This window comes from Bombina bombina, chromosome 4 (assembly GCF_027579735.1).
Source record: "Bombina bombina isolate aBomBom1 chromosome 4, aBomBom1.pri, whole genome shotgun sequence".
Taxonomy (NCBI): domain Eukaryota; kingdom Metazoa; phylum Chordata; class Amphibia; order Anura; family Bombinatoridae; genus Bombina; species Bombina bombina.
In genome coordinates this window covers 674858808-674886240 of record NC_069502.1, presented here as the reverse complement: position 1 = coordinate 674886240, position 27433 = coordinate 674858808, and the positions used below count along the sequence as shown (strand labels likewise).

The window sequence follows — 27433 nt, the reverse complement described above, 5'->3', positions numbered from 1 at the left end:
AGCAATAGAGCTAAATGTCCTTTTAAGGGCAATGCCCATCCAAATGCCCTTTTCAGGGCAATGGGGAGCTTAGGTATTTTTTAGTTAGGCTTTTATTTGGGGGGTTGGTTGTGTGGGTGGTGGGTTTTACTGTTGGGGGGCTTGTTTGTATTTTTTTTTTTACAGCTAAAAGAGCTTATTTCTTTAGGGCAATGCCCCACAAAAGGCCCATTTAAGGGCTATTGGTAGTTTAGTTTAGGCTAGGGTTTTTTTTTATTTTGGGGGGGCTTTTTTTATTTTGATAGGGCTATTAGATTAGGTGTAATTAGTTTAAAGATCTTGTAATTTGTTTTTATTTTCTGTAATTTTATGTTTAGTTTTTTTGTAATTTAGCTAATTTTATTTAATTTATTTAATTGTATTTAATGTAGGGAATTTATTTAATTGTAGTGTAGTGTTAGGTGTTATTGTAACATAGGTTAGGTTTAATTTTACAGGTCAATTTGTATTTATTTTAGCTAGGTAGTTATTAAATAGTTAACAACTATTTAGTAACTATTCTACCTAGTTAAAATAAATGCAAACTTGCCTGGAAAATAAAAATAAACCCTGATATCTACAATGTAACTATTAGTTATATTGCAGCTAGCTTAGGGTTTATTTTATAGGTAAGTATTTAGTTTTAAATAGGAATAATTTAGGTAATGATAGGAATTTTATTAAGATTTATTTTAATTATATTTAAATTAGGGAGTGTTAGGGTTAGACTTAGATTTAGGGGTTAATACATTTAATAAAGTGGCGGCGACGTTGGGGAGCGGCAGATTAGGGGTTAATAAGTGTAGGTAGGTTGCAGCAACATTGGGGGCGGGAGATTAGGGGTTAATAAATATAATGTAGGTGTCGGCGATGTTGGGGGCAGCAGATTAGGGGTTAATAAGTATAATGTAGGTGGCAGCGATGTCCGGAGCGGCAGATTAGGGGTTAATAAGTATAATGTAGGTGTCGGCGATGTCGGGGGCGGCAGGTTAGGGGTTAATAAGTGTAAGATTAGGGGTGTTTAGACTCGAGGTTCATGTTAGGGTGTTATGTGTAAACATAAAATGTGTTTCCCCATAGGAATCAATGGGGCTGCGTTACTGAGCTTAACGCTGCTTTTTTGCAGGTGTTAGACTTTTTCTCAGATGGCTCTCCCCATTGATGTCTATGGGGAAATCGTGCACAAGCACATACAACCAGCTCACCGCTCACTTAAGCAGCGCTTGTATTGGAGTGCAATGTGGAGTGCAATTTTTCTCTATGCTCACTTTTTGCCTGTTAACGCCGGGTTTATAAAAACCTGTAATACCAGCGCTGCAGGTAAGTGAGCGGTAAGAATAACGTGCAAGTTAACACCGCACCCCTCTTAATGCACAACTCGTAATCTAGCCGATTACTATTTTAAAAAATTAAAATAAACTAAAAATTAAAAACCTAAATTACAAATTTAAAAAATCCTAACACTACGAAAAAAAAACTAAAATTACAAAAAAACAAAGTCTAAAATTATGAAAAATAAAAAAAGTCTAAGATTACAAAAAATAATAAACAAAATTATCCAAAATAATACAAATTAAACCTAATCTAATACCCCTATAAAAACAAAAAAGTCACCCCAAAATAAAAAAAACTCTAATCTAACACTACACTACCAAAAGCCCTTAAAAGGGCCTTTTGTAGGGCATTGCCCTGAAGCAATCAGCTCTTTTACCTTAAAAAAATACAAAGTACCCCCCACCCACCCAACCCCCAAAAATAAATAAAACTATGGGTATTGCCCTTAAAAGGACAATCAGCTCTTTAGTGCACGTTAAAAAATAAAAAAAGCCCTAATCTAAAAAAAACCCCAACCAAACCCCCTCCCCCCCAAAAAAATAACACTAACTTTAAAAAATGTACTGACTATTCCTGAAGTCCGGACATCCATCTTCTTCCACGCGGAACAAAGTCTTCATTCAGGCAGATCCATCTTCATCCATCGCAGGGCCATCTTCTATCTTCTTCCCGGAGGTGCGGAGCAGTCTTCGGCGACGGGGAGGTCCTCTTCATGCGATCGCCCGCAGCACGCTGAAGATTGAATGCAAGGTACCCATTTTATATTGGGGTGCCTTGCATTCCTATTGGCTGAAATTTTCAAATCAGCCAATAGGATGACAGCTACTGAAATCCTACTGGCTGATTTGAACAGCCAATAGGATTTAAGCAGCTCTCATCCTATCGGCTGATTTCAAAATTTCAGCCAATAGGAATGTAAGGTACCCCAATATAAAAGGGGTACCTTGTATTCAATCTTCAGTGTGCGGCAGAGATCGCATGAAGAGGAGGCTCTGTGTTTGACGTCCGCACTGCCACAGCTACGCGCCACTGGGATGAAGAAAGAAGATGTCCCCACGCTGGATGAAGATGTCACTGCCTGAATGAAGACTTTACGTGACCTTGAAGATGGGGGGTTTTTTTGTTGTTTTTTTTAGGTTAGGGCTTTTTTTATTTTTTAATGGGCACTAAAGAGCTGATTGCAAATTGCAATTTTAATGGCAATGCCCATATAAATGCCCTTTTAGGGGCAATGGGTAGCTTAGGTTTTTTTAGAGTTCTTTTTTTTACTTTGGGGGGTTGGGTGTTTTACTGTTAGGGGGATCTAAATGTAAAAGAGCTGATTGCTACAGGGCAATGCCCTACAAAAGGCCCTTGTAGTTTATTGTTAGATTAGGTTATTTTTATTTTGGGTGTTTTGGGTGTCTATTTTGTTTTTATAGGGGTATTAGATTAGGTTTAATTTTTATTATTTTGGATAATTTCGTTTATTATTTTTTGTAATCTTAGATTTTTTTTATTCTTCGTCAATTTAGACTTTGTTTGTTTTTGTAATTTTAGTTGTTTTTTTTACATTAAAAAAAATACAAAGAAAGTTTTTAAAACAGGTTTATTTATAGTTTAAGCTAAGGTATTTTTAAGTTTTTATTTATTTTAAGGTAGTTATATTGTAACTTTAAATTAAAGTTAGGGGGTGCTAGGTTTAGGGGTTAATAGTTTAATTTAGTGTGTGTGTGGGCCGGCGGTTTAGGGGTTAATAGATTTATTTTTGTATTAGCGATGTGGGGAGTCGGCGGTTTAGGGGTTAATAGGTTTCTTATAGTATTTGCGATGAGGAGGAGGGCAGATTTGCGGTTAATACTTTCATTTAGGAAGTCACAATGTGTGTGGGCAGCTTATTAGGGGTTAATAGGTTTATTAAGTGTTGGCGATGTGGGGGGTCGGCAGATTAGGGGAGAATAGGTTTATTTAGTGTTGGCGATGTGGGTGGGTGGCGGATTAGGAGTTAATAGGTTTAATATAGTATTTGCGATGCGGGGGATGGTTAATAGGTGTTAGTTTACTTTGTAACATTTTTGTTATGAGTTTTGTGAAACATTTTTGTTTCGAAAAATCCATGACTACTGGTCTTTTATAGCAGAATGGATCGTGGCGGTATAAGCTATAATGCTAGCGTAATAGCCGGACCGCACAACCTGTAATACGGGTGATCTGAATATTCAGACTTAAAAGGCATTTTTTGAGTGCTGAATGGAGAGTTGCTGTACAGGCTAAAAGGCTAGCGGTATACCGCCGTGACTTGTAATACGAGTGAGCTGAATATTCCGCTCGCAAAGGCCAGCGATATAGCTGTACTGCACAACTTGTAATCTAGATGAAAGCATTCCTTAAACGTATCACTAAGTTGTCCAACACAATAGAAAACTTATATAAAAAAATTTAGATTTCCAAGACCAGATATGATACATTATTTTAGGAAATGTCTAAAGATTAGGAAATTTTGGAGGTTGTATTGGTTATCAAAATCCCGTAATTTATCAATTCTTTTGCAGAGGGTTTATATATTATTTTTTTGGATATTCCAATATTAAATTGAGGAGATAGATATGCAATAAACATTTCTATTCTTATTAATAGAAAGATCCTCTGGCCGAGATGGATTTCTGAGATACCGTTAAAGGGACATTAAACACTTGGAGATGAAAATATAAAATGATACATTTTATATATAAAAAAAACTTTGCAATATACTTTTGTTATTTATTTATTTCATGTAATTAGCAAGAGTCCATGAGCTAGTGACGTATGGGATATACATTCCTACCAGGAGGGGCAAAGTTTCCCAAACCTCAAAATGCCTATAAATACACCCCTCACCACACCCACAAATCAGTTTTACAAACTTTGCCTCCTATGGAGGTGGTGAAGTAAGTTTGTGCTAGATTCTACGTTGATATGCGCTCCGCAGCAGGTTGGAGCCCGGTTTTCCTCTCAGCGTGCAGTGAATGTCAGAGGGATGTGAGGAGAGTATTGCCTATTTGAATGCAATGATCTCCTTCTACGGGGTCTATTTCCTAGGTTCTCTGTTATCGGTCGTAGAGATTCATCTCTTACCTCCCTTTTCAGATCGACGATATACTCTTATATATATACCATTACCTCTGCTGATTTTCGTTTCAGTACTGGTTTGGCTTTCTACAACATGTAGATGAGTGTCCTGGGGTAAGTAAGTCTTCTTTTCTGTGACACTCTAAGCTATGGTTGGGCACTTTTTTAATAAAGTTCTAAATATATGTATTCAAACATTTATTTGCCTTGACTCAGGATGTTCAACATTCCTTATTTTCAGACAGTCAGTTTCATATTTGGGATAATGCATTTGAATCTATCATTTTTTCTTACCTTAAAAATTTGACTTTTTCCCTGTGGGCTGTTAGGCTCGCGGGGGCTGAAAATGCTTCATTTTATTGCGTCATTCTTGGCGCAGACTTTTTTGGCGCAAATTTTTTTTTCTGTTTCCGGCGTCATACGTGTCGCCCGAAGTTGCGTAATTTTTTGACGTTTTTTGCGTCAAAAGTGTCGGCGTTCCGGATGTGGCGTCATTTTTGTCGCCAAAAGCATTTAGGCGCCAAATAATGTGGGCGTCTTATTTGGCGCTAAAAAAATATGGGCGTCACTTTTGTCTCCACATTATTTAAGTCTCATTATTTATTGCTTCTGGTTGCTAGAAGCTTGTTCACTGGCATTTTTTCCCATTCCTGAAACTGTCATTTAAGGAATTTGATCTATTTTGCTTTATATGTTGTTTTTTCTATTACATATTGCAAGATGTCCCACGTTGCAACTGAGTCAGAAGATACTTCAGGAAAATCACTGCCTGGTGCTGGAGCTACCAAAGCTAAGTGTATCTGCTGTAAACTTTTGGTATCTGTTCCTCCAGCTGTTGTTTGTATTGAATGTCATGACAAACTTGTTAATGCAGATAAAATGTCCTTTAGTAAAGTTCCATTACCTGTTGCTGTTCCGTCAACATCTAATACTCAGAGTGTTCCTGATAACATAAGAGATTTTGTTTCTGAATCCATTAAGAAGGCTTTGTCTGTTATTCCTCCTTCTAGTAAACATAAAAAATCTTTTAAAACTTCTCATTGTTCAGATGAATTTTTAAATGAACATCATCATTCTGATTCTGATAATGGTTCTTCTGGTTCAAAGGATTCTGTCTCAGAGGTTGATGCTGATAAATCTTCATATTTATTTAAAATGGAATTTATTCGTTCTTTACTTAAAGGGACAGTTAACACCAGAATTTTTGTTGTTTTAAAAGATAGATAATCCCTTTATTATCCATTCCCCAGTTTTGCATAACCAACACAGTTATAATAATACACTTTTTACCTCTGTGATTAACTTGTATCTAAGCATCTTCTGACAAACCCCTGATCACATGACATTTTATTTATTATCTATTGACTTTCATTTTAGCCAATTAGTGCAGTGTCTGCCACAATTCACGGGCGTGCTCACAATGCTATCTATAGGGTTTACCTGAACTAGCTCTCCCCTGCTGTGAAAAGCAAATACAAAGCATGTGATTAGAGGCGGCCTTCAAGGGCTTAGAAATTATCATATGAGCCTTCCTAGGTCTAGCTTTCAAGTAAGAATACCAAAAGAACAAAGAAAAATTGGTGATAAAAGTAAATTGGAAAGTTGTTTAAAATTACATGCCCTATTTGAAACATGAAAGTTTTTTTTGGACTTGACTGTCCCTTTAAAGAAGTTCTAATTGCTTTAGAAATTGAGGATTCTGGTCCTCTTGATACTAAATCTAAACGTTTAGATAAGGTTTTTAAATCTCCTGTAGTTATTCCAGAAGTTTTTCCTGTTCCTAGTGCTATTTCTGAAGTAATTTCCAGGGAATGGAATAATTTGGGTAATTCATTTACTCCTTCTAAACGTTTTAAGCAATTATATCCTGTGCCATCTGACAGATTAGAGTTTTGGGACAAAATCCCTAAGGTTGATGGGGCTGTCTCTACTCTTGCTAAGCGTACTACGATTCCTACGGCAGATGGTACTTCCTTTAAGGATCCTTTAGATAGGAAAATTTAATCCTTTCTAAGAAAAGCCTATTTGTGTTCAGGTAATCTTCTTAGACCTGCTATATCTTTGGCGGATGTTGCTGCAGCTTCAACTTTTTGGTTGGAAGCTTTAGCGCAACAAGTAACAGATCATAATTCTCATAGCATTATTATTCTTCTTCAACATGCTAATAATTTTATTTGTGATGCCATCTTTGATATCATTAGGGTTGATGTCAGGTATATGTCTCTAGCTATTTTAGCTAGAAGAGCTTTATGGCTTAAAACTTGGAATGCTGATATGTCTTCTAAGTCTACTCTGCTTTCCCTTTCTTTCCAGGGTAATAAATTATTTGGTTCTCAGTTGGACTCTATTATTTCAACTGTTACTGGAGGGAAAGGAACTTTTTTACCACAGGATAAAAAATCTAAAGGCAAATTCAGGTCTAATAATCGTTTTCGTTCCTTTCGTCACAACAAGGAACAGAAACCTGATCCTTCATCCTCAGGAGCGGTATCAGTTTGGAAACCATCTCCAGTTTGGAATAAATCCAAGCCTTCTAGAAAATCAAAGCCAGCTTCTAAGTCCACATGAAGGTGCGGCCCTCATTCCAGCTCAGCTGGTAGGGGGCAGATTACGTTTTTTCAAAGAAATTTGGATCAAATCCGTTCACAATCTTTGGATTCAGAACATTGTTTCAGAAGGGTACAGAATTGGCTTCAAAATAAGACCTCCTGCAAAGAGATTTTTTCTTTCCCGTGTCCCAGTAAATCCAGCGAAGGCTCAAGCATTTCTGAAATGTGTTTCAGATCTAGAGTTGGCTGGAGTAATTATGCCAGTTCCAGTTCTGGAACGGGGGCTGGGGTTTTATTCAAATCTCTTCATTGTACCAAAGAAGGAGAATTCCTTCAGACCAGTTCTGGATCTAAAGATATTGAATCGGTATGTAAGGATACCAACATTCAAAATGGTAACTGTAAGGACTATCCTGCCTTTTGTTCAGCAAGGGCATTATATGTCTACAATAGATTTACAGGATGCATATCTGCATATTCCGATTCATCCAGATCACTTTCAGTTTCTGAGATTCTCTTTCCTAGACAAGCATTACCAGTTTGTGGCTTTACCGTTTGGTCTAGCAACAGCTCCAAGAATTTTTACAAAGGTTCTCGGTGCCCTTCTGTCTGTAATCAGAGAAGAGGGTATTGTGGTATTTCCTTATTTGGACGATATCTTGGTACTTGCTCAGTCTTTACATTTAGCAGAATCTCATACAAATCGACTTGTGTTGTTTCTTCAAGATCATGGTTGGAGGATCAATTTACTAAAAAGTTCATTGACCTTTTTGGGTTTCCAGATAGATTCAGTGTCCATGACTCTATCTTTGACAGACAAGAGACGTCTAAAATTGATATCAGCTTGTCGAAACCTTCAGTCACAATCATTCCCTTCGGTAGCCTTATGCATGGAAATTCTAGGTCTTATGACTGCTGCATCGGACGCGATCCCCTTTGCTCGTTTTCACATGCGACCTCTTCAGCTCTGTATGCTGAACCAATGGTGCAGGGATTACACAAAGATATCTCAATTAATATCTTTAAAACCGATTGTACGACACTCTCTGACGTGGTGGACAGATCACCATTGTTTAATTCAGGGGGCTTCTTTTGTTCTTCCGACCTGGACTGTAATTTCAACAGATGCAAGTCTTACAGGTTGGGGAGCTGTGTGGGGGTCTCTGACGGCACAAGGGGTTTGGGAATCTCAGGAGGTGAGATTACCGATCAATATTTTGGAACTCCGTGCAATTTTCAGAGCTCTTCAGTCTTGGCCTCTTCTGAAGAGAGAATCGTTCATTTGTTTTCAGACAGACAATGTCACAACTGTAGCATACATCAATCATCAAGGAGGGACTCACAGTCCTCTAGCTATGAAAGAAGTATCTCGAATTCTGGTTTTGGCGGAATCCAGCTCCTGTCTAGTTTCTGCGGTTCATATCCCAGGTATAGACAATTGGGAAGCGGATTATCTCAGTTGCCAAACGTTGCATCCGGGCGAATGGTCCATACGTCACTAGCTCATGGACTCTTGCTAATATGAAAGAAATGAATTTATCAGGTAAGTTCTTACATAAATTATGTTTTTGTCTAATGTTCCTGGAATTTCCTTCTGACAATCATGTGCCTTTCATTTCCTGTTAGAAGTGAAAGTGCATAACACTTTTATAGTCCAAACAGTCACTGGCTGCACACTCTAGACACTTGTTTATAACTGTTTTTTATTGGTCTCAGCAGAGAAAGAACCCTAAATTACAACATGGCAGCTCCCATTTTTTTATGGACGCTAAAAATGTACGCTTATTTTGTAAATATTTAAACAGCTAATTAAACTTTAAAAAATCCAATCCTAAATGTTATTCTCAGACTAATATTTTCTTTGAATGCTTCATTCTATATAGCATTTATTTAGCGTTTATTGTCCCATTAAAGGGACAGTAAACACCAGAATTTTTTTAAAAACATACGGCTAGATTTAGAGTTTTGTCGGTAACGACCAGCGTAGCTAACGCTGGCTTTTTTTCCCCCTCACCTTTTAAATACCGCTGGTATTTAGAGTTCACAGAATGGCTGCGTTAGGCTCCAAAAAAGGAGCGTAGAGCATAATTTACCGCCACTGCAACTCTCAATACCAGCGGTGCTTACAGACGCGGCCAGCTTCAAAAACGTGCTCGTGCACGATTCCCCCATAGGAAACAATGGGGCAGTTTGAGCTGAAAAAAAACCTAACACCTGCAAAAAAGCAGCGTTCAGCTCCTAACGCAGCCCCATTGTTTCCTATGGGAAAACACTTCCTAAGTCTGCACCTAACACTCTAACATGAACCCCGAGTCTAAACACCAATAACCTTACACTTAGTATCCCCTAATCTGCCGCCCCCGCTATCGCTGACCCCTGCATTTTATTATTAACCTCTAATCTGCCGCTCCGTACACCGCCGCAACCTACATTATAGCTATGTACCCCTAATCTGCTGCCCCTAACACTGCCGACCCCTATATTATATTTATTAACCCCTAATCTGCCGCCCCCAACGTCGCCTCCACCTACCTACAATTATTAACCCCTAATCTGCCGAACGGACCTCGCCGCTACTCTAATAAATGTATTAACCCCTAAAGCTAAGTCTAACCCTAACCCTAACACCCCCCTAAATTAAATATAATTTAAATCTAACTAAATAAATTAACTCTTATTAAATAAATTATTCATATTTAAAGCTAAATACTTACCTGTAAAATAAATTCTAATATAGCTACAATATAAATTATAATTATATTGTAACTATTTTAGGATTAATATTTATTTTACAGGCAACTTTGCATTTATTTTAACCAGGTACAATAGCTATTAAATAGTTAATAACTATTTAATAGCTACCTAGTTAAAATAATTACAAAATTACCTGTAAAATAAATCCTAACCTAAGTTACAATTAAACCTAACACTACACTATCAATAAATTAATTAAATAAAATACCTACAATTATCTACAATTAAACCTAACACTACACTATCAATAAATTAATTAAATACAATACCTACAAATAAATACAATTAAATAAACTAACTAAAGTACAAAAAATAAAAAAGAACTAAGTTACAAAAAATAAAAAAATATTTACAAACATTAGAAAAATATTACAACAATTTTAAGCTAATTACACCTACTCTAAGCCCCCTAATAAAATAACAAAGCCCCCCAAAATAAAAAAATTCCCCACCCTATTCTAAAATTAAAATAGAAAAGCTCTTTTACCTTACCAGCTCTTAAAAGGGCATTTTGTGGGGCATGCCCCAAAGAATTCAGCTCTTTTGCCTGGAAAAAAAACCATACAATACCCCCCCCAACATTACAACCCACCACCCACATAACCCTAATCTAACCCAAACCCCCCTTAAATAAACCTAACACTAAGCCCCTGAAGATCTTCCTACCTTATCTTCACCACGCCGGGTATCACCGATCCGTCCAGGCTCCGATGTCTTGATCCAAGCCCAAGCGGGGGTTGAAGACGTCCATCCTCCGGCTGAAGTCTTGATCCAAGCCCAAGCGGGGGCTGAAGACGTCCATCCTCCGGCTGAAGTCTTGATCCATGCGGCGGCTGTAGAAGTCCATCATCGGGCAGAAGTCTTCATCCTATCCGGGCAGAAGAGGAGATCCGGACCTGTAGACATCTTCATCCAAGCGGCATCTTCTATCTTCTTCCATCCGATGACGAGCGGCTCCATCTTCAAGACCTCCGGCGCGGATCCATCCTCTTCTTCCAGCGTCCTAAAACAGAATGAAGGTTCCTTTAAGGGTCCCTTTTAACCTGTTCCGATCAGCCAATAGAATGCAAGCTCAATCTGATTGGCTGATTGGATCAGCCAATCGGATTGAACTTGAATCTGATTGGCTGATTCCATCAGCCAATCAGAATTTTCCTACCTTAATTCCGATTGGCTGATAGAATCCTATCAGCCAATCAGAATTCGAGGGACGCCATCTTGGATGACGTCCCTTAAAGGAACCTTCATTCTGTTTAAGGACGTCAGAAGAAGAGGATGGATCCGCGCCGGAGGTCTTGAAGATGGAGCCGCTCGTCATCGGATGGAAGAAGATAGAAGATGCCGCTTGGATGAAGATGTCTACCGGTCCGGATCTCCTCTTCTGCCCGGATAGGATGAAGACTTCTGCCCGATGATGGACTTCTTCAGCTGCCGCTTGGATCAAGACTTCAGCCGGAGGATGGACGTCTTCAGCCTCCGCTTGGGCTTGGATCAAGACATCGGAGCCTGGAAGGATCGGTGATACCCGGCATGGTGAAGATAAGGTAGGAAGATCTTCAGGGGCTTAGTGTTAGGTTTATTTAAGGGGGGTTTGGGTTAGATTAGGGGTATGTGGGTGGTGGGTTGTAATGTTGGGGGGTGTATTGTATGTTTTTTTTTTCAGGCAAAAGAGCTGAATTCTTTGGGGCATGCCCCGCAAAAGGCCCTTTTAAGGGCTGGTAAGGTAAAAGAGCTTTTCTATTTTAATTTTAGAATAGGGTAGGGAAATTTTTTTATTTTGGGGGGCTTTGTTATTTTATTAGGGGGCTTAGAGTAGGTGTAATTAGCTTAAAATTGTTGTAATATTTTTCTAATGTTTGTAAATTATTTTTTTATTTTTTGTAGCTTAGTTCTTTTTTATTTTTTGTACTTTAGTTAGTTTATTTAATTGTATTTATTTGTAGGTATTGTATTTAATTAATTTATTGATAGTGTAGTGTTAGGTTTAATTGTAGATACTTGTAGGTATTTTATGTAATTAATTTATTGATAGTGTAGTGTTAGGTTTAATTGTAACTTAGGTTAGGATTTATTTTACAGGAAATTTTGTAATTATTTTAACTAGTTAACTATTAAATAGTTCTTAACTATTTAATAGCTATTGTACCTGGTTAAAATAAATACAAAGTTGCCTGTAAAATAAATATTAATCCTAAAATAGCTACAATATAATTATAATTTATATTGTAGCTATATTAGGATTTATTTTACAGGTAAGTATTTAGCTTTAAATAGGAATACTTTTTTTAATAAGAGTTAATTTATTTCGTTAGATTTAAATTATATTTAACTTAGGGGGATGTTAGGGTTAGACTTAGCTTTAGGGGTTAATACATTTATTAGAGTAGCGGTGAGGTCCGGTCGGCAGATTAGGGGTTAATAATTGTAGGTAGGTGTCGGCGATATTGGGGGAGGGCAGATTAGGGGTTAATAAATATAATATAGGGGTCAGCGGTGTTAGGGGCAGCAGATTAGGGGTACATAGGGATAACGTATGTGGCGGTGGTGTGCGGTCGGCAGATTAGGGGTTAAAAAAATGTAATAAAGTGGCGGCGATGTGGGGGGACCTCGGTTTAGGGGTACATAGGTAGTTTATGGGTGTTAGTGTACTTTAGAGCACAGTAGTTAAGAGTTTTATGAACCGGCGTTAGCCCAGAAAGCTCTTAACTCCTGGCTTTTTTCTGCGGCTGGAGTTTTGTCATTAGATTTCTAATGCTCACTTCAGCCACGACTCTAAATACCAGCATTAGAAAGATCCCATTGAAAAGATAGGATACGCAAATGGCGTAGGGGGATCTGCGGTATGGAAAAGTCGCGGCTGCAAAGTGAGTGTTAGACCCTTTCCTGACTGACTCTAAATACCAGCGGTAGCCCAAAACCAGCGTTAGGAGCCTCTAATGCTGGTTTTGACGGCTAACGCCAAACTCTAAATCTAGGCGATAGATAATCCCTTTATTACCCATTCCCCAGTATAGCATAACCAACACTGTTATATTAATACACTTTTTACCTCTGTAATTATCTTGTATCTAAGCCTCTGCAAACTGCCCTCTTATTTCAGTTCTTTTGACAGACTTGCATTTTTAGCCAATCAGTGCTGACTCCTAGGAGCTTCACATGCCTGAGCTCAATGTTATCTATGTGAAACACATAAACTAATGCCCTCTAGTGGTGAAAAACTGTCAAAATGCTTTCAGATTAGAGGCGGCCTTCAAGGTCTAAGAAATTCGCATATAAACCTCCTTTAGCTTTCAACTAAGAATACCAAGAGAACAAAGCAATATTGGTAATACAAGTAAATTGGAAAGTTGTTTAAAATTACATGCCCTGTTTAAATCCTAAAAGTTTTTTTTTTTTTACTTGACTGTCCCTTTAAGTTAAAATCACAAATAATGTTCAAACAGCTTGTTGCCTGAGAGATCCATAAAGGAGAACATATACAGTACATATTTTCTAAAAAATGTGGGAAATTATTTTTTAAACAAGATGTGGAATTTTAGAAGCAGCTTCTAGGACCATTAAAGTACTCTTAGCATTTGAATAAAGCTAGAATTTGACGGGAATGGTCAAATATTTTGTAGGCTGATAATGACACTTATTTGTATAGCTCCTTGCTGAATACACTTGAATATACAGGGAGTGCAGAATTATTAGGCAAGTTGTATTTTTGAGGATTAATTTTATTATTGAACAACAACCATGTTCTCAATGAACCCAAAAAACTCATTAATATCAAAGCTGAATAGTTTTGGAAGTAGTTTTTAGTTTGTTTTTAGTTACAGCTATTTTAGGGGGATATCTGTGTGTGCAGGTGACTATTACTGTGCATAATTATTAGGCAACTTAACAAAAAACAAATATATACCCATTTCAATTATTTATTTTTACCAGTGAAACCAATATAACATCTCAACATTCACAAATATACATTTCTGACATTCAAAAACAAAACAAAAACAAATCAGTGACCAATATAGCCACCTTTCTTTGCAAGGACACTCAAAAGCCTGCCATCCATGGATTCTGTCAGTGTTTTGATCTGTTCACCATCAACATTGCGTGCAGCAGCAACCACAGCCTCCCAGACACTGTTCAGAGAGGTGTACTGTTTTCCCTCCTTGTAAATCTCACATTTGATGATGGACCACAGGTTCTCAATGGGGTTCAGATCAGGTGAACAAGGAGGACATGTCATTAGATTTTCTTCTTTTATACCCTTTCTTGCCAGCCACGCTGTGGAGTACTTGGACGCGTGTGATGGAGCATTGTCCTGCATTGTCCTGCCCAAACCAGTACTCCACCTCCACCTTGCTGGCGTCTGAGTTGGACTGGAGCTCTCTGCCCCATCCATCTGGCCCATCAAGACTCACTCTCATTTCATCAGTCCATAAAACCTTAGAAAAATCAGTCTTGAGATATTTCTTGGCCCAGTCTTGACATTTCAGCTTGTGTGTCTTGTTCAGTGGTGGTCGTCTTTCAGCCTTTCTTACCTTGGCCATGTCTCTGAGTATTGCACACCTTGTGCTTTTGGGCACTCCAGTGATGTTGCAGCTCTGAAATATGGCCAAACTGGTGGCAAGTGGCATCTTGGCAGCTGCACGCTTAACTTTTCTCAGTTCATGGGCAGTTATTTTGCGCCTTGGTTTTTCCACACGCTTCTTGCGACCCTGTTGACTATTTTGAATGAAACGCTTGATTGTTCGATGATCACGCTTCAGAAGCTTTGCAATTTTAAGAGTGCTGCATCCCTCTGCAAGATATCTCACTATTTTTTACTTTTCTGAGCCTGTCAAGTCCTTCTTTTGACCCATTTTGCCAAAGGAAAAGAAGTTGCCTATTAATTATGCACACCTGATATAGGGTGTTGATGTCATTAGACCACACCCCTTCTCATTACAGAGATGCACATCACCTAATATGCTTAATTGGTAGTAGGCTTTCGAGCCTATACAGCTTGGAGTAAGACAACATGCATAAAGAGGATGATGTGGTCAATTTGCCTAATAATTCTGCACTCCCTGTAATTAACTTTTTATACCACTTTTTTGTTATTTACAGTCTCTGGACTGTCAATTCTTTTGAACCCCTTTTTCGTTCTTCTATTTCATTTATTTCATTAAAGGGATAGTAAACACCTTGAGATTTTAAAATAAAACGCAAAGTTGTGTGAAGACACATATTTCAATAGTATATTTTCATTATTTATTTTGCCCTCTTTTCATGTAAATTAATTCTGAAATTTGAGGATTTTCAAAATCTCAGAACCTGAAAAGCATCCTGTTGACTTCTGGAGGCTAACTCTGCTACATATATTTTTCTAATAGGTTTTAGCTGGTAACAACTGTAAAACAATGTAATGTATAATAACATCATGACAGTGGCTAGCCTTGTGTGTGTGCAGATTAAGCCCCTGTTTGTCTCCCTGAAATAAGGCAAATGGTGGGGCAAATGTGTTTTTAAATAAAAAACAAACAAAAAATACATACTGATTAAATTTGCTTAACATATCAAACTAACAGAATTTCTTGTGATGAACACAAAGAATATAAATATATATACAGTATCTCACAAAAGTGAGTACACCCCTCACATTTTTGTAAATATTTTATTATATCTTTTCATGTGACATCACTGAAGAAATGACACTTTGCTACAATGTAAAGTTGTGAGTGTACAGCCTGTATAGCAGTGTAAATTTGCTGTCCCCTCAAAATAACTCAACACACAGCCATTAATGTCTTAACCATTGGCAACAAAAGTGAGTACACCCCTAAGTGGAAATGTCCAAATTGGGCCCAATTAGCCATGTTCCCTCCCCGGTGTCATGTGACTCATTCATGTTACAAGGTCTCAGGTGTGAATGGGGAGCAGTTGTGTTAAATTTGGTGTTATCGCTCTCACACTCTCTCATACTGGTCAATGGAAGTTCAACATGGCACCTCAGGGCAAAGAACTCTCTGAGGATCTCAAAAAAATTCTTGCTCTACATAAAGATGGCCTAGGCTATAAGAAGATTGCCAAGACCCTGAAACTGAGCTGCAGCATGGTGGACAAAACCATACATTGGTTTCACAGGACAGGTTCCACTCAGAACAGGCCTCGCCACAGTCGACCAAAGAAGTTGAGTGCACATGCTCAGCGTCATATCCAGAGGTTGTCTTTGGGAAATAGACGTATGAGCTCTGCCAGCATTGCTGCAGAGGTTGAAGGGGTGGGGGGTTGCCTGTCAGTGCTCAGACTATACGCTTCACAGCTACAGTTTATTGAGGATACCATGATTGTCAACATGTACTGTGACCTACTAAAGTAGAGCATGATCCCCTCCCTTCGGAGACTGGGCCTCAGGGCAGTATTACAACATAACGACCCCAAACACACCTCCAAGACGAACACTGCCTTGCTAAAGAAGCTGAGGGTAAAGGTGATGGACTGGCCAAGCATGTCTCCAGACCTAAACCCTATTGAATTAAATTAGAATGTTTGGGAGTAGCGAAAACTATCATGACCTCAAATACAAAATTAGGTATGCCAAATAATATATCCTAGAGTAAGATAAGGATATAAGAAGGCAAGGTAGGTTTTAATAAACCATAATTACTATCATAGATGATGGGGGTGCTCACTGTCCTATTACTAAGTATATATGAAAAAAGAGAGAAAGAGTGGACAGACATTGAGCACTCACTGAGAATCTAATACCATGAAAATAGTATAAGGAAATAAGGCAGGAAAACTACCAAGAGGGATTGACATATTAAAACTTAACATTTATTAGTATAATTATAATGTAACACACTAACAGTGTATATATACTTAAAACTTAGATTAAAAAATAAAAAACGGAGGAGAGTACCAGCAAACCTTAATAATACTATTGTAGCAATTCAATTATTAGCATGAGTGAAATGTTAAATGGTGATTACTGCACACAAAAACAGAGGTGTGTGTCAGGGTGGGGATCGAATCCTTATCACAGTAACCCACAGTCAAACGTAAGGAAGGTAAGGGACCTCAGTCCGGAATACACCACAATATGCTCACGGATAACACAGAAAAATCCACTAAAATGTCGGATTGACCTCCCAACAATAACTATTAGCTATGTGTAATACTGGAGCAGTGTTGACCGGTCTGAGGAATTAGAAAACTAATATCAGATAAGTATAAATGGTTCACAAATATTTTAGGTTGCTGGTCTCTCAGAGCGCCTAATGTGCATTTCGCCGTACCTGGCTTTATCAAAGGGAATGAGGTCCCTTACCTTCCTTATGTTTGACTGTGGGTTACTGTGATAAGGATTCGATCCCCTCCATGGCACACACCTCTGATTTTGTGTGCAGTAATCACCGTTTAACATTTCACTCATGCTAATAATTGAATTGCTACAATAGTATTATTAAGGTTTGCTGGTACTCTCCTCTCTCCTCCGTTTTTTATTTTTTAATCTAAGTTTTAAGTATATATACACTGTTAGTGTGTTACATTATAATTATACTAATAAATGTTAAGTTTTAACATGTCAATCCCTCTTGGTATTTTTCCTGCCTTATTTCCTTATACTATTTTCATGGTATTAGATTCTCAGTGAGTGCTCTATGTCTGTCCACTGTTTCTCTCTTTTTTCATATATACCTAAACCCTATTGAGCATCTGTGGGGCATCCTCAAAGGGAAGGTGAAGCGCAAGGTCTCTAACATTCACCCGCTCCGTGATGTCATCATGGAGGAGTGGAAGAGGACTCCAGTAGCAACCTGTAAAGCTCTGGTGAACTCCATGCCCAAGAGGGTTAAGCTATTGCTGGTGGCCATACAAAATATTGACACTTTGGGCCCAATTTGGACATTTCCACTTAGGGGTGTACTCAATTTTGTTGCCAACGGTTTAGACATTAATGGCTGTGTGTTGAGTTGTTTTGAGGGGACAGCAAATTTACATGGTTATACAGGCTGTACACTCACTACTTTACATTGTAGCAAAGTGTCATTTCTTCAGTGTTGTCACATGAAAAGATATAATAGAATATTTACAAAAATGTGAGGGGTGTACTGTACATATTTACGTATATGTCAGTATCAGACTTACTTCTAAATTTGCAGAGGAAACAAATTGTTTTGGCTGGGTCATTTATTAAAAAAATATATATTTTCATCCACTTTTGATGAATGGGGGTTGTTCATAATAAATATGTTGAAGAACATCTATTTGTCTGCTATTTCCTATGGGGAATGTATTCAGGGCAGAAAAGGAGCTGATGGACAGCAACTTAATCTTAATAGGACAGTACCAATTTTAATTTAACTGCATGTAATAGACACTACTATATAGAATAATATGCACAGATGCTGATCTAAAGATCCAGTATAATACCGTTGAAAAACTTACTTAGAAGCTCCCAGTTTAGTTCTGTTAAAAAGGTTACTGGAACACCCACTGAAAGTGGTTCTATAGCTACAAAAGTAGACCCTCCCCCTTCTTCTGCATATGAAAAGACTCTTTACACAAACAGAAGCAAGCTAGAGTAGGTATACATCAGTATACTTCTAAAGCTTTGGGGCTTGGTTAGGAGTCTTAAAATCAGCGCAATGTTATTTAAAAATAGTCAAAACTATACTTTAAAAAAAAAAAAAAAGCTGTATAGGCTAAATAAATGGATCATCTACAAAACATTTATGCAAAGAAAAATCTAGTGTATAATGTCCCTTTAAATAAAGTTAAATTAGCAGCAAGTGCTACTGCTACAAGTGAACAGAAAAAAATGGGACTAGCAAAGAACAAAACTATAGCTTACATACTTATAGACTGAAACAAGAATCAATTATTAACGAACAAGGACATTGGTAAATCGCTATTGAATAGTGTAAATTTGATCTTTTTAAGTCTTGCCTTTATAGTAATGCACAAACAAACAGCATTTTTGTGATATACATTTGTTTTTTTCATTAAAGAGCTGATCCTATATTGCATAAATGCAACAAATATAGGAAAATGTCATGTTCTTTTACATTCATTAGAAATCACAAATCTACTTACTTGATAATAGATTAGCACTACCCCCTACTTGCACCTCCATTTGCAAATGCACAGTGGAAATGTTTTCACATTTTACAAAATAAACACATTCTTGTTATGTAACTTCTAAGCTTTTTTTAAACAAATATGTGATGGATTTTCTAATGTTTTCTATGTTTAGAATGCCGGTGCCATTTTACTGCAGATTGAAAAGGCATAAAGTGCAACCCCAAAAGCCTGCCAAAGCACTTTAGATGGCTGAAAAATTTAAGTGTATATCAAACAAATTAAAATATTTGAAACTAGCTTGGTGCAATTTCCCTTCAATATAAACTAATAAAAAAGATTATAAGAACACTATTCTACTAAAAATATAGCTTTTAATATAATAGCTAAAAGCCTTTACAGGGAGTGCAGAATTATTAGGCAAGTGGTATTTTTGAGGATTAATTTTATTATTGAACAACAACCATGTTCTCAATGAACCCAAAAAACTCATTAATATCAAAGCTGAATAGTTTTGGAAGTAGTTTTTAGTTTGTTTTTAGTTATAGCTATTTTAGGGGGATATCTGTGTGTGCAGGTGACTATTACTGTGCATAATTATTAGGCAACTTAACAAAAAACAAATATATACCCATTTCAAAAACAAATCAGTGACCAATATAGCCACCTTTCTTTGCAAGGACACTCAAAAGCCTGCCATCCATGGATTCTGTCAGTGTTTTGATCTGTTCACCATCAACATTGCGTGCAGCAGCAACCACAGCCTCCCAGACACTCTTCAGAGAGGTGTACTGTTTTCCCTCCTTGTAAATCTCACATTTGATGATGGACCACAGGTTCTCAATGGGGTTCAGATCAGGTGAACAAGGAGGCCATGTCATTAGATTTTCTTCTTATATACCCTTTCTTGCCAGCCACGCTGTGGAGTACTTGGACGCGTGTGATGGAGCATTGTCCTGCATGAAAATCATGTTTTTCTTGAAGGATGCAGACTTCTTCCTGTACCACTGCTTGAAGAAGTTGTCTTCCAGAAACTGGCAGTAGGACTGGGAGTTGAGCTTGACTCCATCCTCAACCCGAAAAGGCCCCACAAGCTCATCTTTGATGATACCAGCCCAAACCAGTACTCCACCTCCACCTTGCTGGCGTCTGAGTCGGACTGGAGCTCTCTGCCCTTTACCAATCCAGCCACAGGCCCATCCATCTGGCCCATCAAGACTCACTCTCATTTCATCAGTCCATAAAACCTTAGAGAAATCAGTCTTGAGATATTTCTTGGCCCAGTCTTGACGTTTCAGCTTGTGTGTCTTGTTCAGTGGTGGTCGTCTTTCAGCCTTTCTTACCTTGGCCATGTCTCTGAGTATTGCACACCTTGTGCTTTTGGGCACTCCAGTGATGTTGCAGCTCTGAAATATGGCCAAACTGGTGGCAAGTGGCATCTTGGCAGCTGCACGCTTAACTTTTCTCAGTTCATGGGCAGTTATTTTGCGCCTTGGTTTTTCCACACGCTTCTTGCGACCCTGTTGACTATTTTGAATGAAACGCTTGATTGTTCGATGATCACGCTTCAGAAGCTTTGCAATTTTAAGAGTGCTGCATCCCTCTGCAAGATATCTCACTATTTTTTACTTTTCTGAGCCTGTCAAGTCCTTCTTTTGACCCATTTTGCCAAAGGAAAGGAAGTTGCCTAATAATTATGCACACCTGATATAGGGTGTTGATGTCATTAGACCACACCCCTTCTCATTACAAAGATGCACATCACCTAATATGCTTAATTGGTAGTAGGCTTTCGAGCCTATACAGCTAGGAGTAAGACAACATGCATAAAGAGGATGATGTGGTTAAAATACTCATTTGCCTAATAATTCTGCACTCCCTGTATTTTAAAAGGACGGAGAGAAATATTAAAATATCAAAATCCATTTAAGCATAAGGAGGGGGGGGGCTGGGGGCAAAAACTGTGCCTGACCTCCCTCAGATTCCTGGTTGATAAATGGAACCTCTGCATCAGGTGGGGGTTTAAGGACACATTACTGAGGCTAAAACAATGCAAGCAAATTTGGGCCGTCCTCAATGTGAATAAGCGGTCCAGTCTAATGACAACATATAAACATACTACCAGTTTAACATAAACAAACAGATGAATCAGCATTCTAATTATTTGATTAACCTTTTGTTGTCTGTGCTGTGGGCTGCTTTTTGACATCTTTTTGTTTTAAATGTAATAATATAAATATTGATTATTAGGCCTCTATTTATCAAGCTATCAACCGCAAATACACTGGAATTCCGCCACGTATTTGTGACGAGCCTGATTCGCCGTAGTTATCAAACCCTACAGACCGGCAAAAGTAGAATATAGTGACGTAACATACGATCCGGCGGACTCAGTCCGACACAGATCGATGGTTATGTCACTACAGATGTTCCAAACAGAAGTTCGGCACAATCTGACTACTTTTGGTAGTTATCAAATACCTATCAGGTATGCTCACCACTATTCCGGCCCAGCGTACCTGGTTTCAATTCGCCGCCCTGGAGGTGGCGGATGCCATAGGAATCAATGGGAGTCTGACAGCAGCAAAAGCTCATGTTTGCTGCTGCCCAATATCCCATTGATTCCTATGGGAACGTCTACACCTAACAACCTAACATGTACCCATGAGTCTAAACACCAATAATCGCCCTCCCCCTACACCGCCGCCACCTACATTATACTTATTAACCCCTAATCTGCCCCCCCTACACCGTCTCCACCTACATTATACATATTAACCCCTAAACCGCCACTCCCGGAGCCCACCGCAACTCTATTAAAGTGTTTAACCCCTAAACCACGGCTCCAGGACCCCGCTGCACCTCTAATAAATGTATTAACCCCTAAACCGCCACTCACAGAGCCCACCGCCACCTACATTATACCTATTAACCCCTAATCTGCCGCCCCCTATACCGCCGCCACCTACATAAGGTTATTAACCCCTATCCTGCCGCTCCCGGACCCCGCCGCAACAAAATAAATTTTTTAACCCCTAAACTGCCGCTCTCAGAGCCCACCGCCACCTACATTATACTTATTAACACCTAATCTGCCCCCCTACACCGCCGCCACTATATTAAATTTATTAACCCCTAAATTAACCCCTAAAGTCTAACTCTAACCCTAACACCCCCTAACTTAACTATAATTAAAAATTATTCCTATTTAAAACGAAATACTTACCTATAAAATAAACCCTAAGCTAGCTACAATATAACTAATAGTTATATTGTAGCTATCTTAGGGTTTATTTTTATTTTACAGGCATCTTTGTATTTATTTTAACAAGGTACAATAGTTACTAAATAGTTATTAACTATTTAATAACTACCTAGCTAAAATAAATACAAATTGACCTGTAAAATAAAACCTAACCTAAGTTACAATTACAGCTAACACTACACTATAATTAAATTAAATAAATTAAATACAATTAACTACAATTAATTAAAATTAAATAAAATTAACTAAAAAACAAAAACAATTACTAAATTACAGAAAATAAAAAGATAATTACAAGAATTTTAAACTAATTACACCTAATCTAATCCCCCTAATAAAATAAAAAAGCCCCCCAAAATAATAAAAATCCTTACCCTATACTAAATTACAAATAGCCCTTAAAAGGGCTTTTTGCGGGGCATTGCCTCAAAGTAATCTGCTCTTTTACCTGTAAAAAAAAAAAATACAATACCCCCCAACATTACAACCCACCACCCACAACCCAACCCTACTCTAAAACCCACCCAATCCCCCCTTAATAAAACCTAACACTACCCCCCTGAAGATCAACCTACCTTGAGACGTCTTCAACCAACTGGGCCTAAGTCCTCAACGAAGCCGGGCGAAGTCTTCATCCAACCGGGCAGAAGAGGTCCTCCAGATGGGCAGAAGTCTTCATCCAGGCGTCATCTTCTATCTTCATCCATCCGACAAGGAGCGGCTCCATCTTGAAGACATCCGTCGCGGAGCATCCATCAAGACTGACGACTACCCGACGAATGACTGGTCCTTTAAATGACGTCATCCAAGATGGCGTCCCTTGAATTCTGATTGGCTGATAGAATTCTATCAGCCAATCGGAATTAAGGTAGGAAAAATCCTATTGGCTGATTGGATCAGCCAATAGGATTTAAGTTCAATCCTATTGGCTGATCCAATCAGCCAATAGGATTGAGCTCGCATTCTATTGGCTGTTCCAATCAGCCAATAGAATGTGAGCTCAATCCTATTGGCTGATTGCATCAGCCAATAGGATTTTTCCTACCTTAATTCTGATTGGCTGATAGAATTCTATCAGCCAATCAGAATTCAAGGCCATCTTGGATGATGTCATTTAAAGGACTAGTCATTCATCGGGTAGTCGTCGGTCTGGATGGATGCTCCGCGTCGGATGTCTTCAAGATGGAGCCGCTCCTCGTCGGATGGATAAAGATAGAAGATGCCGCCTGGATGAAGACTTCTGCCCGTCTGGAGGACATCTTTTGTCCAGTTGGATGAAGACTACGCTGATCTTCAGGGGGGATTGGCTGGGTTTTAGAGTAGGGTTGGGTGTGTGGGTGGTGGGTTTTAATGTTGGGGGGGGAATTGTAATGTTTTTTTACAGGTAAAAGAGCAGATTACTTTGGGGCAATGCCCCGCAAAAAGCCCTTTTAAGGGCTATTTGTAATTTAGTATAGGGTAGGGATTTATATTATTTTGGGGGGCTTTTTTATTTTATTAGGGGGATTAGATTAGGTGTAATTAGTTTAAAATTCTTGTAACTATTTTATTATTTTCTGTAATTTAGTTGTTGTTTTTTTTCGTACTTTAGTTTATTTTATTTAATTGTAGTTAATTGTAGTTAATTTAGGGAAATAATTTAATTATAGTGTAGTGTTAGGTGTAATTGTAACTTAGGTTAGGATTTATTTTACAGGTATATTTGTCTTTATTTTAACTAGGCAGCTATTAAATAGTTGATAACTATTTAATAACTATTGTACCTAGTTAAAATAAGTACAAACTTGCCTGTAAAATAAAAATAAATCCTAAAATAGCTACAATGTAACTATTAGTTATATTGTAGCTAATTTAGCGTTTATTTTATAGGTAAGTATTTAGTTTCAAATAGGAATAATTTATTTATATTAATTTAAATTATATTTAAGTTAGTGGGTGTTAGGGTTAGACTTAGGTTGAGGGGTTAATAAATTTAATGTAGGTGGCGGCAGTGTAGAGGGGTCAGATTAGGGGTTAATAAATTTAATGTAGGTGGCGGCGGTGTAGGGGGGTCAGATCAGGGGTTAATAAATTTAATGTAGGTGGCGGAGGTGTAGGGGGTCAGATTAGGGGTTACTAAATTTAATGTAGGTGGCGGCGGGGTCCGTGAGCGGCGGTTTAGGGGTTAAACATTTTATTTAGTTGCGGCGGGGTCCGGGAGCGGCGGTTTAGGGGTTAATACATATAATGTAGGTGGCAGTGGGCTCCGGGAGCGGCGGTTTAGGGGTTAAACACTTTATTAGAGTTGCGGCGGGCTCCGGGAGTGGCGGTTTAGGGGTTAATAACTTTATTTAGGTGCGGGGGGCTCCGGGAGCGGCGGTATAGGGGGTAAAACAGTATAGTATAGTGTGGGTGCTTAGTGACAGGGTAGCAAGAATGCTGCGAATAAGCCGATGAGCAGCGAGATCGATGACTGTTAGTTAACAACAGTCCGCTGCTCATTGCACCGTAGTTGGTGCGCGGCTTTTTGACAACTTTCTTGATAATTTTGGCGGACGTATTCCGGTCCGCGGCAGCGATGTTAGGCGATCTTAGGCGAGCGTATTGGTGCCGTAGAATGCTAGAAAGTCGACGGCTTGATAAATAGAGACCTTATTGTCTATTAATCTACAATTACAGTTAAAGTAATTTTAATCTTCTATAAATGACAGCAGCATTCAGTAACATATTTAAAGGGACACTGAACCCAATTTTTTTCTTTTGTGATTCATATAGAGCAGGCAATTTTAAGCAACTTTCTAATTTACTCCTATTATCAATTTTTCTTCGTTCTCTTGCTTTCTTTATTTGAAAAATAAGGCATCTAAGCTAAGGAGTCAGCCAATTTGTGGTTCAGAACCATGGGCAGTACTTGTTTATTGGTGCTGTCCAATCAGCAAGGACAACCCAGGTTGTTCACCAAAAATGGGCCGGCATCTAAACTTACATTCTTGCCTTTAAAATAAAGATACCACGATAATGAATAAAATTTGATCATAGGAGTAAATTAGAAATTGCTTAAAATTGCATGCTCTATCTGAATCGTGAAAGAAAAAATTTGGGTACAGTGTCCCTTTAAATAAGCAAATTGGCATTACAGTGTTTTGTTAGTGTTAAACACATTATAATTACTCATTTTTCAAGGTCATACAGGGCTTTTTGTACATTTTAGCATTAAAATAGATTTTATATATAAAACATTTACCTTTTTAAGCTCAAACCAAAAATTCCTAAAAGTCTCACTTGGTGCCCTCCACTGCAAGGATAGACTTCTATTTCCAGGTATTATGCTATCTGGTACAGCAGGTGCATTAAACGTTGTAGTATGAACAGCATGACTTGCAGTGGACCAGTTTTCATCTGGATGGAATGCAAGAACCTGATAGAAAAGATTTGAAATGAATACAATATTTATTCACCACATATCAGACACTTGGGTAATGTCTCAGTCATGTCACAAAAATAAAACAGGTGTTGTCAAAATTTTCTTTTTAGTTTATTTGCAACTCCATTTTGTAAACAAGATTGCAATTCCTATCGTTGTGATTGTGATCTTTTTGCAGCTCAGATATTTTTTGCAATGTTTGCCAAGTTTATCCTTGGGCTTCCATGGAAAAAGTGAAAGAGTGATTATTCGAAGAACAAATAAAGGGGATTAAGGCGATATATGGGCCCTGATGATCAATACATTGTCAGACCCACAAGACATTGCATTTTTGACCTTATCAGTCTCACAATCTGTGGGCTGAACCTCTCTGTTCTGACAAGTGGCGATGTATCTCCCATAGGAAATAATAGGGATTGCAGCTTCTGGAAAAGTCTGCACGCATCGCCACTCATCAACGCTCTTGGCAGCGGGGGGGGGTTGTATTTGAAGTGTTCTTAAGCAACATAGACTGTGCATTTGCTGAAATAAAAACATTGGTTTATATTATTGATGTCTGTGATCTCCATTGTTAATAAAGACCAAACAAAACTTACTATTAAAGGGATACTAAACCCAATTTTTTTTCTTTCATGATTCAGATAGAGCATGCCATTTTAATCAACTTTCTAATTTACGCCTAACATCAATATTTCTTCATTCTCCAGCTATCTTTATTTTATTTTAGTTTCAGCACCCTGGATAGCGCTTGCTTATTGGTGACTACATTCAACCAACCAATAGGCAAGCATAACCCAGGTTCTGAACTTAAAATGGTCTGTCTCCTAAGCTTTGCATTCCTGCTTTTTAAATAAAGATAGCAAGAGAGCAAAGAAAATTGCTAATAAGAGTAAATTAGAAAGTTGCTTAAAATTGCACGCTCTACCTGAATCATGAAAGAAAAAAATAGTTTTCAGTATCCCTTTAAACCTTTAGGATCTGGGGGTTGTATATTCAGTTTGCATTTTTTTATTTTAACTATAACTAATACATACTGCATCCTCTAAGTGGCATTATTGATGAATACAAGATTACTGAGAATGTATCAAATGTTATGCACCATGTTCAATAGAGGGAGTAGATGTATAACAGGATGTGGGTGTCACTCACTCATATTTATCAGTATAAAAAGCAGCTCTGGATGCATACATACTGACATGATTAAGGATCTAATGTAGGTCTGAAACGTTGCTTATTTTTTGTACTTTGGCCAATATGTACCAATAAAGGTCCCTTTTTAAAGACTAGAATTGGGCTGGAGTATATTTTCTTCTACATGACTGCACATGTAGTCTGCTCAATCCGCTTGTGACTGCACGTGTAGTCAGTCAGTGAGAGAGAGTGACTACTGACTGATTGGACTGGTCTGAGGCGGCATTGAGCGGTGCGGGCGAGCACAGAGGCAGCTGAGCGAGGAGGGCTCCAACGAGGGCGGCTAGAGAGTGAGACCGAAGACGGCTAGTGAGTCAAGCATACTTTCTTGAGCTTAGAGCTACTAACTACTGTTTTTAATCTTTGTCTATTTGTGATCTACTTCTGTGCATACTCAGAACTTATAGGTTTATTGAAAAAGGTCTGACTTTCTAGACAAAAAAAGTCTTTAGATGCAAGAGGTCGAGAAAGGTGCTTCCAGTCAGCCAACCGTCACTACCCCAGCCAACAATAAAAAAAAACATGACTTGGACAGAGGAACTGATCAGACCACTTACATGTCAGACTTAAGTAAATTTAACTTAGCATCATATTTCCTGAGTTTCAACCAACTTTAAAATGACTTTGAACTATTCAGAAATGTTGTTTCTGAATTCATTGTTTTTAGAATTTGTAGAAGCTAAACGTTAAACCAAATTACTAGTTTTTCTCCAAATTGGCTATTTCACACAGCTGTGGTATCACTTCTAAGTCAGATCCTTTTCTAAACAGACCAGA

At 38.2% G+C, this 27433-nt stretch overlaps 1 protein-coding gene across 1 annotated transcript in view; it reads right to left on the bottom strand.

Moving 5' to 3' along the window:
• The window catches only part of ROS1 (ROS proto-oncogene 1, receptor tyrosine kinase), a 474496-nt gene that overhangs the window by 143340 nt on the left and 303723 nt on the right, over positions 1–27433 (bottom strand). Inside the window, exon 33 of the mRNA XM_053712162.1 lies at positions 25286–25459. Coding sequence (XP_053568137.1) covers positions 25286–25459 — 174 coding nt within the window. The remainder of the gene's footprint in view (positions 1–25285; positions 25460–27433) is intronic.